This window comes from Gasterosteus aculeatus, chromosome 9, assembly GCF_964276395.1.
Source record: "Gasterosteus aculeatus chromosome 9, fGasAcu3.hap1.1, whole genome shotgun sequence".
Classification (NCBI taxonomy): Eukaryota; Metazoa; Chordata; class Actinopteri; order Perciformes; family Gasterosteidae; genus Gasterosteus; species Gasterosteus aculeatus.
The window spans coordinates 8934118-8947428 of NC_135696.1; the positions used below are offsets into that span (position 1 = coordinate 8934118).

At 43.7% G+C, this 13311-nt stretch overlaps 1 protein-coding gene and 1 long non-coding RNA gene across 4 annotated transcripts; both read left to right on the forward strand.

Annotated features, from left to right (window-relative positions):
- Window positions 1–3569: 3569 nt before the first annotated feature.
- On the forward strand, window positions 3570–9272 carry LOC120815541 (uncharacterized). 2 transcript variants are annotated; one of them, XR_013450700.1, is made up of 7 exons: window positions 3570–3707; window positions 5216–5287; window positions 5592–5891; window positions 6413–6511; window positions 6741–6845; window positions 6956–7023; window positions 7443–9272. It is a non-coding gene; the product is annotated as an uncharacterized LOC120815541 (long non-coding RNA). The 2 variants fall into 2 exon arrangements; XR_013450699.1 differs by lacking the exon at window positions 3570–3707 and having other exon boundaries at window positions 4934–5287.
- Window positions 9273–10107: 835 nt separating this feature from the next.
- Window positions 10108–12801, forward strand: tekt4 (tektin 4). Of its 2 annotated transcripts, XM_040187003.2 has the most exons (8): window positions 10246–10395; window positions 10483–10810; window positions 11391–11461; window positions 11594–11737; window positions 11826–11912; window positions 12036–12171; window positions 12254–12408; window positions 12486–12801. In XM_040187003.2, exons 1-8 carry the CDS (start codon window positions 10373–10375, stop codon window positions 12697–12699), a joined length of 1158 nt encoding a protein of 385 aa, XP_040042937.2. In that variant the 5' UTR covers window positions 10246–10372; the 3' UTR covers window positions 12700–12801. The 2 variants fall into 2 exon arrangements, with proteins under 2 accessions (XP_040042936.2, XP_040042937.2); XM_040187002.2 differs by having other exon boundaries at window positions 10108–10810.
- The last annotated feature ends 510 nt before the right edge of the window (window positions 12802–13311 follow it).

A 13311-nucleotide genomic window follows, 5' to 3' on the forward strand; every position in this document is an offset into this window, starting at 1 on the left:
TTTCATTCTCATTCACCACATCATTATTAAGTGTTTATCTGTTTGTGTTTTAGAGATAAAGCAGACTTCCTCTCTACCTGTGGACAGAGGACAGGAGGCCTTACTGATTCCGACTGATGTCTGTGTATTTTCTAATCTATTATATTGACATGACAGATTTACGTTTTGGCTTTTTCTTGCTTAATTGTCTCATAATGAGCTCTGGGGCTTTAGTGGCAAGGCCTCCCTATGACAGCAGAGCTGTGGCCCAGGGGCCCCCGGTGAAAGAGCCTCCTGTAGGGCTCTGCCACAGCCGGCTACCGCTCAGCTGAATACTCCCCAGCGGAGTGGTTCTTCAACTACCACGGTGTCGTGGCCATTTGTCCTACAAATCTTTAAATGTCAAAGGGCCACTGCTGCACCTAGTTTGGTTTCCTTTCACGCAGTAAGAAAGCATATTGTCCAGGCGTTCTTTTATTGTTGTTTCTCATTTATTTACATAGAATCCACCAAAACACATACAATAAAGTTGTCTGCCTTCCTATGCAGTGCTCTGTCGCTGTGTCTCACTGTCTCACTGGTAAAAAACATTTGTCACCCAGGTGCATGCTGGTCCCACCTGACTATTCCCCTAAGTAACCTCCAGGTGCCCACAGCATTACCCAATTAGTGATCCAATTACTCAAACAATGGAACAAACTATATTCAAGAATAATTAACTAAATAATAGCTCCCACACACAGCATTCTGTTTAATCAACAGCCCTGCACGTATGCATCAGACAATTCTAGGATTGCCTATCTGACCAGATTGTTACGTGGGCGGGCCCTGGACTGGGCCCAGGCCTGGTTTAACCAAAACCCGGCGGATACAATTTCTTTTGGACAATTCCAGGAGCCATTTAAGAGCTTTTGACCACCCTATGCACACTCAGGATGCTTTGCACCGCCTCCTCTGCCTCTGCCAGGGGTCCGCCAGCGCTGCCAATCATTCAATAGTCTTTTGCATATTGGCCGCAGAGTGTGGTTGGGAGGAGAGCGCGCTGAGAGGGGTTTACCTCAACAGCCTGGCCGATGGATTAAAAGACGAGCTAGCCGTTCTGGGAGAGGCTCAGACACTCGAGGACCTCATTGCCCTCACCATCCGTCTGGATGCTCGGATGCGTGACCGTCTGAGAGAACGGAGCTACATGGTTCCAGGACCCGTTCGTCAGCCCTTAACCTCTTCGGGATTCAGGTCTTCAACACCACCTCGCCGCCTCAGCCCAAACCGCCCGCGCCTGGTCGTTCCGGCCTCCTATCCCGAGGATCAGGAGGAACCAATGCAGTTGGTGTGGTTCCATCTCTCTCGGGGAGAGAGGGAGCGGCGAATCCGTTCCGGGTCCTGCCTGTACTGTGGCGAGCCAGGCCACCGTATCCCTGTTTGTCCGGTGCAACCAAAAGAGAGCGCTGGCCAGTAGGAGTGGGAGTACTGGTGAGCGACTTCACCAGTTTCCCCAGCCCTAAGCCCCATCTCACACTTCCAGCAAAGCTATGCCTGCCATCCGGTGCTCTCTCGGTCTTTGCGGTCATTGACGTGGACGATTCAACTTGTTTCCTTTTTTCAGCCACTCACAATTGACTTGTGTCTCTTGTTGCTTTTTTTGTCCTGCCGGAGAAAAATAAATTCACCTGTTGGATTAACAGAAACCTTTTGTGGTCCTCCGTGTTGCATTTGGGTCATTGCATTGCATTGCATTTGCACATCGTAACATTTACCCTCCTGCCAAAACATTTTGATCAGTCTGCTTTTCTGTTATTCAAAACTTAATCCCTACGGCTGCCTAAACTCACCTGCAGTCATCTCTCCTTTAACAGCCTTAATTTGGCCCCTATAAGTCTGATTTGCTTGAGCCCTGGTTGGATGAATTTATGTTAATCTCTCCTGTTTCTCCAAATCTTCAAATTCTTCCCTCGAGCGGAAATAAAGTTTGAAGGGGGTCTAAGTATGAATGAATCGTTGCTCATTAACCGAAACGTCTCTCACAGATGACCTGCTGCTTTATTTATGTGTGAGAACATTTTTATGACTGTGTTTATTTGTAAGTTTCTGTTGGCTGCGTGCAGAGGCTACTTTTAGCTCTGCTTACTACTCCCTGGCTGGTTCTGCACAAGGGCAATGTTTTCAGACTGTCAAGTTTCAGACTGACCTTTAAATGACTGATTATTATTAATAATAAACAAAACCATCAATCTTTCATTAAGTGCGGAATGTCCCATTAGGGTTTGAAGAGAAGTGAAAATACATGTTTTGTCAGCGTACGGAATGTGTGTTCCATTTCTTTGTGGGATTTTGGGGATTTTTGTGGTGACGTGCGTTTATATTCATCTACCTCCCTCTGGTTTTTGCGTTCACACTGTTTCACTCATCTTTGCCGAATGTCCAATTCCATTCCTCAGCCCTTCTCTTCTCCCCATTCTACCCTTTTCCCCTCCAGGATGCTGTGCTTGGGCTCCTTGTGCCCACTCTTCCTCCTGCTTTCCTCCTGCTTCTCCTCCTCCCCCCTCAACTGCCTGCCCAGGAGACGCTTGTGCGTCTGGCAGGCGTAGGCCGGCGCAATGCGAACGAGGGGCGAGTGGAGGTGTTCTACAACGGGGCCTGGGGCACCGTTTGTGATGACGAGGTGGATCTTATCCTGGCCAACGTGGTGTGCCGTAAAACGTTGCAGATGGGCTTCCAGCGCGGCCTGACCTGGGCAAAGTTTGGCCAAGGACAAGGTACTTCCAGCCAAACGTTAAGCTTTCTACACATTACATATTACAAGTCTGACATGTAGAGTGAACATTTAACATTTACATTTAACATTTAACATTTACATTTAACATTTATGTAAGTAATTTCTACACCATTTGCAAACTGTTAAGGCACTTACCAGTTATGTATGAACATTAAATGTATATTAAGATATTTGACACATTTGACACAGCTTATAGTAAGTAGATATTTTTAAATCCTTCCGCATTCAGTCTGTCCGCTATTGTCTGCCAGACTTTTTTTCTGTTTAATGACTGCTGCCATTTTTACTTTTTTTGCATATTTTATGCTTCACCTCAATAGGTTAATAATAATAATTAGTTTCTGCTCAGTGGGTTAAAAATATGCCACACGCGTCTTCTCCACATCTGCATGAGTAAATCTGTGATCGATACCGTGGTCTACTTAAGCTGGAGAGGCTGGAGAGTATGGAGCGCCGTTTGTAAAACGTTGCACGTTCTAAAATCCTGAGCAGTTTTGGTACATTTAGCATTATCATATGAAAAAAAGCACAACAATATTTATATGTCACTTTTTCAAACATTTAGAGAAAAATGCATGTAGATTTATGCAATAACTTTTCCAAGGATAAATTTTTGGCAGTAACACAAAGTTGTCAAATAATATAAACGTTAAATGTAAATAACGTGACGTAAATATTGTCGTGCTTTATTTTTTTTCATAAGATAATGCTGAATGTACCAAAACTGCGCAGGATTTTAGAACGTGCAACATTTGACAAACCGCGCCCCCATACGAGAGGACTGCGGGGACGCATGTGAGCGTGTTGTGTTCAACATTTCCGTTGCATGCAGAAACATACTGTGGGTGAAACAGATTAACAACAGGCACTCTTTCCGTTTCTGTTTCGTAGAAAGTACAATGCAATAACGTGAGTATGTGGAGCCTTCGGAACTGTTTCTTCAACTTGTGCAGTAAGTTATTTTATTATATTCCTCATTATAATTAGTAAATATATCCATTTCTTGCCAATTCAATATGGTAGACTACATGCCGTGACATTGTTTTTATTGATTTTATCATACAGCTTTAACACACCTGCTATTTATGAATAAGTAATAACTTATTTTATAATCGTCACACATTTATTTAAAAGGGACCATGTGTTCAAAACATAAATATCCCCATTTCATACAACACACCAGATTTGAGCATTAAGATCATTTGCATCTACATACGAATTCAAAGATTTTTATTGTCAGTTACACACGCCCTGTGTGTTGTTGAGGTCCTCGCTGAAGTGGACTCCGAGGTATTTGAAGCTGCTCACCCTCTTAACTTCAAGCTCTGTGATGAAAAGTGGTTGATCCTTCCTCATGTTCACCATCAGCTCCTTGGTCTTGTCAGTATTGCGGGTGAGGTTGTTGTCCTCGCACCATGACACCAAACCGGCCACCTCCCTCCTGTATGCCTCTTCGTTCCCCCCTGTGATGCGTCCGATCACTGCGGTGTCATCAGCAAACTTCAGGACGATGTTATCCTTGTGGGAGGCGACACAGTCGTGGGTGAACAGGGTGTAGAGGATGGGGCTGAGGACACAACCCTGTGGGGTGCCGATGTTGGTGATCCCGGTGTGTGTGTGTGCCTCTCTGTGCTGAAGCTGGAGGTCTCGAAGCGGTGAAGGCGTTGAGGTCCTCTGGTAGGCTGTCTGTGGCGCTGATGGAGCTGGTGATGGTCCTGTAGTCGGTGATGTGCTGTAGGCCTTGCCACATCTGCCTGGAGTCAGCAGTGGAGTAGAAGCCATCCAGCTTCTCTCTGTACTGCCTCTTTGCCGCTGTGACAGCTTTTCTCAGTCGGTACCTAGCAGCTTTGTACTCAGTCTCAATGCCTGATCTGAATGCAGCAGAGCGAGCACGCAGCATCTGACGTACCTGACTGTTAATCCAGGGCTTCTGGTTGGGGAACTTCCTGACCTATATGGTGGGCACAATGTTGTCTACACAAGTGTAGATGTACCCGATCACATAGTCTGCATAGTCCTGTACGCTAACAGAAGAGTCCTCCCTTGTGTCCATCCCAGTCTGTTTGAGCAAAACAGTCCTGCAGGATTCCCTCAGTCTCTGTGGTCCAAAGCTTAACTGTCCTTAATATGTCCCATATTATTTTTTTTATCAATTTGTGTTGTTTTCTGTCAACAGTCGCTCTGAGCTGTGTGAGCAGTATAGCAGGGGTGATCCGTGTATATGGATATGAGAGGGGACAAGTTTAAGTTTCTTGTCCCTATGACTCTGGTTTTGAGTCCTCTGAGAAGTACCTGTGCAAGGATCGCTGCGGCTACGATGAAGTTCTTATTAGGACGACAGAACCTAATACTCCAAATAAATATATATAATAATAATAAATAATAAATACTCCAAACACGATGACCATCAGCAACGAGTCTTCACAGCGACTATCTACAATCTGATTTTTGCCGATGCAGGAAAATACTGGTGTGGCATCACAAAAGCGGGAATAGACATCTTCACTGAAATAGAACTGGAAGTAGCTCGAGGTATGTAAAACAAACAAACAGAGCCCAGTCAGTATTTCATTTTTTATTCAAAGATTGTTGTTTAATTGTACATTGTTACAATTTTGAAGTCCTTTAAATTCACTTTAGTATTTCCATTTTCTACTACTTTATTTATCTGACTTGAGATAAAAGATACAAAGCTTTTTAAGCCATGTATGATTTGTCATAACATATATGAATAATTTCATCATGTGTTCATTCAGAATGTGAATCATGCACATCCATTTGTAATGTGAGCCGGCTCAGGCTGCAGTGTGGTCTTGATCCTCTGTGTGTTTCACAGAGTGGTGCTGTGTGAGGTCAACCAAACAGAGCGGCGGCGTCGTGGGACAGACAGTAACAATGATGTGTCCGTACCCACCGAACCACCGGAATAACAGGAAGTTCCTCTGTAAGGGAGAACGACGCAAGGAATGCACAGACATGACAAGTCAAAGGCGGTTTACTCTGCGAGAAGATATTTCTTCCAGCTCCTTCTCGGTAACAATCACAGAGTTGAAAGCAGAGGATGCTGGGACATACTGATGTGGTTCAGACTCACAGTGGAGTCCCGGAGACTACACCAAGATTCAACTGTCAGCAGGTAAGATTTTGAGAAGAGCTAAACCTATTTTGTTTGAGAGTACAAACGATTGTTACATCCATCAGGTTACTCATATCTGCATCACTTCACAATAAAGTAATAGATCGAGTCCCTCCTTGGATTCCTAAAATGGTAGACTATCAAATAATAGCAAAATTGACATTTAATATTCAACAACCAAGGAAACGCTTAATGCAAAGTCCTCATCAAATTGAAGCTGAACTTAAAGAATGGGATTTGTAGTTTTTTCAGCATGCTAACACAAAAATGATCACGTTATTACCAATAAAGTACTCTGAGGAAATGTAGTTAGTTTTGCAGTTATTTGTCCATAAAGCAAAGGCCCGGCAGTATTATCAGGATACATCATCAGGGAACCATGACTTGTCGATTAAACATTTTTTATCAAACCATTCTGTATTTAAACCTGTGTGGAGATACGTCACTGGACAGCGTTGGTGGACCAGACTGACAAACATCGCCATCCCCAGTTAAGTTTACTGAGAAACTCTCTCCAATAGTCATTCCGAAGAGAACCAGCACTCGGATCCCTACTACTGTCACCAAGCTGGAACCTACCAGCCCACAAGCACAAGTTATGCCTGGAAAACCGTTTGAAGGTACAGTGTGTGTGTGTGTGTGTGTGTACATTTAAACACACAGTGACTATACACACAAAGGGAGCATGATAGCACCAAATGTTGTGTTTCTGCAGTTCTGACACCTCGTGATACATCTGCATTTTGCAAATGTATAACACGTTAGGAGGTGTGAAGTGTTTCAAGAAGTGAGAAGTGTTTCAGGAAGTATACTTATCGTGACTTTATTTTTACACTTTGTGTCTTGCAGCGAGTTCTCTCTCTGGTGTTTTCATCGCGCTGCCCGTGCTGCTCACGCTGACAATCGTCATTAATAGTGTCATAGTTTGTAAATACAAATGTTTCAAAGTGCAAGGTATGTTTCACATTCAAATGCAGGCACAGAACCCTGCACCCACAGACAAGTCCATACACGTATACAATAGACGCAAAGTAATTGTGTAACATACTTCATGCGTTTTCCAGGAGCTGGAGCCGACATGAACAGAAATAAAACCAAAGCAGACGAAGTCGTGGAAGCGATCGAAGAAAATGTAAGAAAACTAAAGTCCAAAGCTTTTCATAATGCATTTAAGAGACTGCAATGTTCATTACAGTCCACATTACATTACGTGGGACATAATGGCATAGTGCAGATGTAATCATTAGTGTGGTTAGATCCGTCAAATTTGTTTTTATGGTGTTAGCCTACTAATAAAATGCGTATCTTCTACTACAATACTACAATCACGCTAGTACCGGTAAGAAAAGCTTGGGATCAAAATCTGAAAGGAATTTTTCTAGCTTGATGACCAACGTCAACCTGTCCTGTAAAGGGAAACATGTCTTGATCCAGTCCCCAACAACTGGGAAAATTATATGACCAACTTACTGATTATTCCACCATTTTCATTTGAATAATTGTAAACATTCTCATCACCCATATCTTTTTATTTCTGTTGATCATTTTTAGGTTTATAGACGCAAAGACTCAGCTTCCCCAAGGCAGCCTCCCCCCGGCCAGCTCTATGATGACGCAGGAGAAAGCGAACAAGAGTCTGTGTACCAAAACTACGCATCAACAGAGGATATCTACTGCAATCAAAATTACATTAGAGCCTTACAAGATGAACACCGTCTGTAGGCAATCTTACATTTTGGGGTAAACATTTATCCCAATGATTCCATCTGTGATCTGACCAACACATTTTGCATACTGCTGTGGTCCAACCGCTTCAACGTCTGACTGAAAACTTCAGTGCTATAATTATTTTATGCCTTTTGTTTTATTATCACCCAGTACTGTAACAAATGCCTCATTAATTGCCTTAACTTTGGTTTTTAAATTTTATTTTACACTTGATTGCTCATTCTTTTATACCACAAACTGTTCAACTTACTTGCGATGCTTTAAAGATATTGTGGATCAGCTCAGTACCCTTCATGTAAGTTGTCACCTTTTGGGTTCACGTCTTGTTTTATTTTGTAGTTTCATGCCTCTGGTGCTCCTGGGTTAACTTCACTTCCTGCCTTGTCCTGTCATCCCTTGTGATTGCCTGCCGTGTCCATGATTGTTTCCACCTGTGTCAATCACCTGCACCTTCCCAGTGTATTTAAGCCATGAAAATCTTGAATGTTTACCCTGAACCTCGTCCCTGTGTCGTGTAGGTCCCTGTGCCCCGTCTACATTTTTCCGAGTCTTTGTTTTTTCCCCCCATGATGTTTGGGTTTTTGGATTTAATAAAGTAGTTTTCGTTTGAAACTCTGCATTTGAGTTTTGTCCCCGTTCGTGACAGAATGACGCGACCTAATAAGGACTCAGCAGAGTTTGGTCCACTCAACCTGTTCTGGGAAACCCCGTTTGGCCCAGGGCGGGCTGCGCCACATTCAACGGGCTACTCGGGGCTACTCGTCTCGGGTCCCGATCGCCAGGTGCCGGATCACACTGGGAGCAGGTGTTAGGGATTTAAGCCAGAAGTGCACCCCTAGTCAGGAAATTATAATACGTGTAATAATGTTTAGTGTTAGAATTGTAGTTTATGATGTTAGATATTAGTTATTACAGTAACATGATAGATGAAGCGAATGCAATTGGAATCAAACACAATGTATAGTCATTTAAATCATATAATAACTGTACACACTAACATTCTGTCACAATGTGATGTTAAAACCTGGGGACGGATGCTAATTGCCGTCCTTTATGGATTTCTCCCAATTTTATCCCCAAAGAGGGTTTTTTGGGAGTTTTTCCTCCTGTCAGGTAGTAAATGAACAACTTAATGTAAGGCAGCCGACTGAGGCAAATGTCTTGAGAATTGGACCACATGAACTGTTTTAGATCTTATGATGAACTGTGATGAACGGTGATCATTAATGATGTGTTGTAATGAAGGTGTACTAATAAGATGAAGACAAACTATGCAGGCTTTGTTATATTCACTCATTGAGGCATAAAGCCAAATGTATCTACATTAAATGCATTGGAATGTGAGGGACAGATAGGACAGAGAGATTCAGGTTACAGCTGCAGCTTCACACCTCGACGTGAAGGGGACAGTCCAGGAGGGGACATTTTGAAGGAGAAGCCAATGACATTCAAATGCACCAAAGGAGTTTTCAAAGGACCAAAGCGGGGAAGGAACTGTTAGAATTTTCCTGAAGCCGCTTTGATAAGTCACTTTAGACTTGCTCAGAGGATTCTCTATTTCGTGAAATATTTTACTGTTCGTTTTGTATTTCACTTTGTAACTGTATTCCTTATAACGTTGTTTACTTATTAAATACTTTTTGATTTTTTGAATTTGCGCAAGCTGACTCTTTTGTATCTTTGTTTCCGGCCGGTATGAGAACAAAGGATTGAAGCCTCCCTCGAGAGCTTTCCGAACCCTAACACAGGTGATAGAGCTCGCTGCCCAATTCCAGGCTACCTACTCCCCCCACGCTGGGCCGCAGCGACTCACGCCATCGACTCCGGTCCCGGCTCCACAACTCACGCCCCTGCCGAGTTGTAAACTCCCATTATGGTTGTAATTATTCCATTGTTATCCTGTTTCATTTTGTGCTTTATTTGGCTGTTAAAAAAATCCCTTAATTGTAGATATCTGAAGTGGTCCTGGATATTTGGTGTGTATTTGCTTTTCAGCTCCTGGAAGCTTGCCATACTTCCATCTTTGATAACTGTTGATAATTGCTGTTATTCCATATGAGATCCATTGTTTAAACCTCTGATCAAGAATACCTGGAATTAAATGTGTATCGTAGGCTATCCATCGCAGGGGCCCGAGCTCCTCCTCTAATCGGTTTTTCCTTATTACTTTGAACCACAGCTCTAATGTAAATCTGTTCAAGTAGTTTTTTTTCATACTTCTGTCTCCAATAAGGCTTTGTATTTCCCTTCCTTCTACAGAAACTTGATTTTTCCACATTGCTTGATAATCATTGGTACACCAGAATATTATTGATGTAATTTGAGCTGCCAGGAAGTATGCCGGCATTATTAAGTGTTTATCTGTAAACTTTAATTACAAATCTATTATATTGACGTGACAGATTTGTTTCCAGTGAGATATCGATGAACATAATAAGTGACTCTTTACAAATAATATATTATTGTAAAATATAGAAATCGTATTCACACACACACACACACACACACACACACACACACACACACACACACACACACACACACACACACACTTAGTGAATAACAGGTTGGCTCATCATCAGACGCTCAGTCACGTGAGACAGAGCTGCTGCTCGAGCCGCTCCTGCAAACACGCGTAACCAGGCAACAGCAAGCAAACATACAGTTCAAGTTCTGTCTGCTTCAGGATTGTGAAGACTTCATTCTGGAAATAAGTGTTACGTTGTGGCTTTTCCTCGCTTAATTGTCTCATAATGAACCCTCTGCCATCCTCAGGCTCTGCCACAGCCGGCTACCGCTCAGCTAAATACTCCCCAGCGGAGTGGTTCTCCAACTACCACAGCATCCTTCAACAGGCCGCCACCAACCGCCGCGAAGCCGGCAGCATCCAGCGGGAGTCCAAAGCTCTGTACCAGGACACTGAGGCGGCCACTTTGCAGACCCAGGCTGAGGGGACACGTCTTCTGGGGGAGAGACTGCAAGAGACCCACGACTGGAAATCAGAGCTGCAACAGCACATTCACCAGCTGCTGGCCGACACGGAGTCACTGTCGGCGCAGAAGACGAGGCTGGAGAAGGCGCTGTACGCCACCGAGATTTCATACGCCATCGCCACAGACAACCTCAAATGCAGGGCCAGGAGACCGGGACCGGACCTGGTCCGAGACGCTGTGGAGGAGGAGCTGCTGAAGGTAAATTTGCATGTAGTAATTGATTCATTGATATGTATTAGTGGCATGCTTTTGGGAATGAACACATTTATACTTATAAATATACATAATGAGGCCCTGCTTTTTCTTAAATCAAAATAATACAGCTGGACCAGTACGGTCAAGAGAATTTGAATCATAATCTGTATTAATTCTATTTTCATTAAAAAAATGCAAACTCATCTTTTTTGTGTCTTAATCACAAGACATGAAATATATACAAAACAAGTCAAAACAAGGATAATATCACCATGCTAACTATGACAACATACATGTCTGATAGGATAGTGATGACGCAATGACATTTTGGACAGACATGGAGTCAAACAACCGCAAAGTGCATTTATTTAATCAATCAAGAAGATTACCTGTTATCAATAACGACAATAACTATTAGATGCTGCTCTGTAAAAAACATAATTCATCTGTGCTCTTTCAGTAATTTGTGTCAAACACCTCTGTTCCACTTCTCCACAGCAAAGCACCCCTGTCAAACGTTAGAATAACCAGCAGAGGGCTCACTAACGCACACTAACCAGAAGTGTGACTCTTTGTTTTGTAGGAAGTGGACTTGATCAGGAGCGTCCAGGCTCTTCTGAAGAGGACTACGGCTGAAGTTGTCAGTCAGATCGAGTGAGTGTCAGAATCCTGAAAGTGTAGCAACCCGATGTGCAAATGTGTAAAATGTAAAAAAGAAAAAGAAAAGAAACCTCTACATGTTATAGAACTGAACATCCTGCTTCTATTCCCGTCTTTGTGTGTTAGGATGAACAGAGACGTTAAGCAGAGGTTAGAGTTGGACTGGTCTGATAAGTATCAGGCCTGCGACTTTGATGGCCGCAGTGGAGGATTCAGTAACATGAGCCCCGACACGCGGCACCACCCCAGCTCGGCCACCGTGCAGGACCAGTGAGTCTTTGTCTCAGACCGACATTTAGAAAAACCTAGAAACGGATGACCTTACAAACATTGCACATTGTCTTCTGGTCCGCTGCAGGGTGTGTAACTCCACATCATGGACAAAGTTTGCACAGTACAACCGGTCCATGGCCTTGCAGGAAGAACGGGCCTCCAGCAGTCTCAGGTCAAAGGGCACTTTGGTTCAGACATGTGTTTACGCTCAAGTGTGCTGGAGGCCACATAGAGGGTAGCCTCCGACACGACGTTGTAGTAATGCCACCCGTTATTTTTTGTATATGTGTGTCAGACTGCTGGTGGAGCGAGTGCTGCAGGACACCTCTCACGATCTGAGAGTCCAGTGCTCCAGCGTGGACCGAGCTTTGAGTCAGCGCTGTGCAGAGATGATAGAGGCCAAGACCCAGCTGGAGATGAAGCTCCGACAGGTACACAGGCGGAGCGACACGCAGGCCGACAGCATGGCTGTTTGACGGACAGCTCAATGTTGCCGTGTGATTGTGTGCGCAGATCTTGGAGCAGATCGTGGCTCAGGAGAAGAGCATCGTGGCTATTCAGCAGGCTATCCACAACAAAGAGGCTCCACTGAGAGTAACTCAGTCCAGACTTTACCTGCGCTCCCTCAGACCCAACATGGAGCTCTGCAGGGACCAGGCCCAGCTCAGGTGCACACACGCACTCACAGAGACTCACCCTGCTGCTGCCCCTCTCTCTTCACTTTGTTTTCCTCCCATGTCTACAGTCTGGAGGGGGGGTTGAGGCAGATTGATGCCACTCTGGCTTCTCTGCGCCAGCAGCTGAGTGAGGCCAGAGGCTCCCTGTCCCACCTGGAGGAGTCACGCATTACCATCGAGAAGGACATCCGCTGTAAAACCAACTCGCTGTTCATCGACAGGGAGAAGTGCATGACTCACCGCCAGCGATACCCAGCCGTTTCCACTCTATTGGGATACTGAAGACGACGACTGTTTGTCTCTTGTCTGGCTTTGATTTTCACATTCTTTAAAATTCTAGATATTTGAAGCCACCAATAAATAAATAAAAATGCATTAAATAAATGTCTTTGTTGTCTGTTTGTCCCTACATGTGGGTATGTCTACTCTCTGAGATGTCGTTTTCATGGTGTTAATTTGAATGTCTTTGGCTTTTTGAGCTGCTGTTTAGACAAGAAGCTTTTACTGTATTATAATGTTTTATTTGTTTGGAGAAAATGATGAACCAAAATGATATACAGGCCCCAAATGATGTAATACACACGGTTCACATACGCATGTATACAACATATACACATATGCCATAACTTTATATTACAAAACCCAAACAAAAGATGAGATTGATTTCAAATACATTCAGCAACTTACATCGTTGTTAAACTTGCTCGACCACATTACAAAAGATCCAAGATTGTTGTACATTCCGAAATAAATGTCCCCAAGAATTCAAAAAGTGAGCCTCGGTATCGGCACATTTGATTTGCTCCAGCAGAGTGAGCTGTTGTGCCTAAATGTCTCTTCTCCTGTCACAACTCATCACAGTCACATCTCTTTCACCACAAAAGCAGCAGAAAA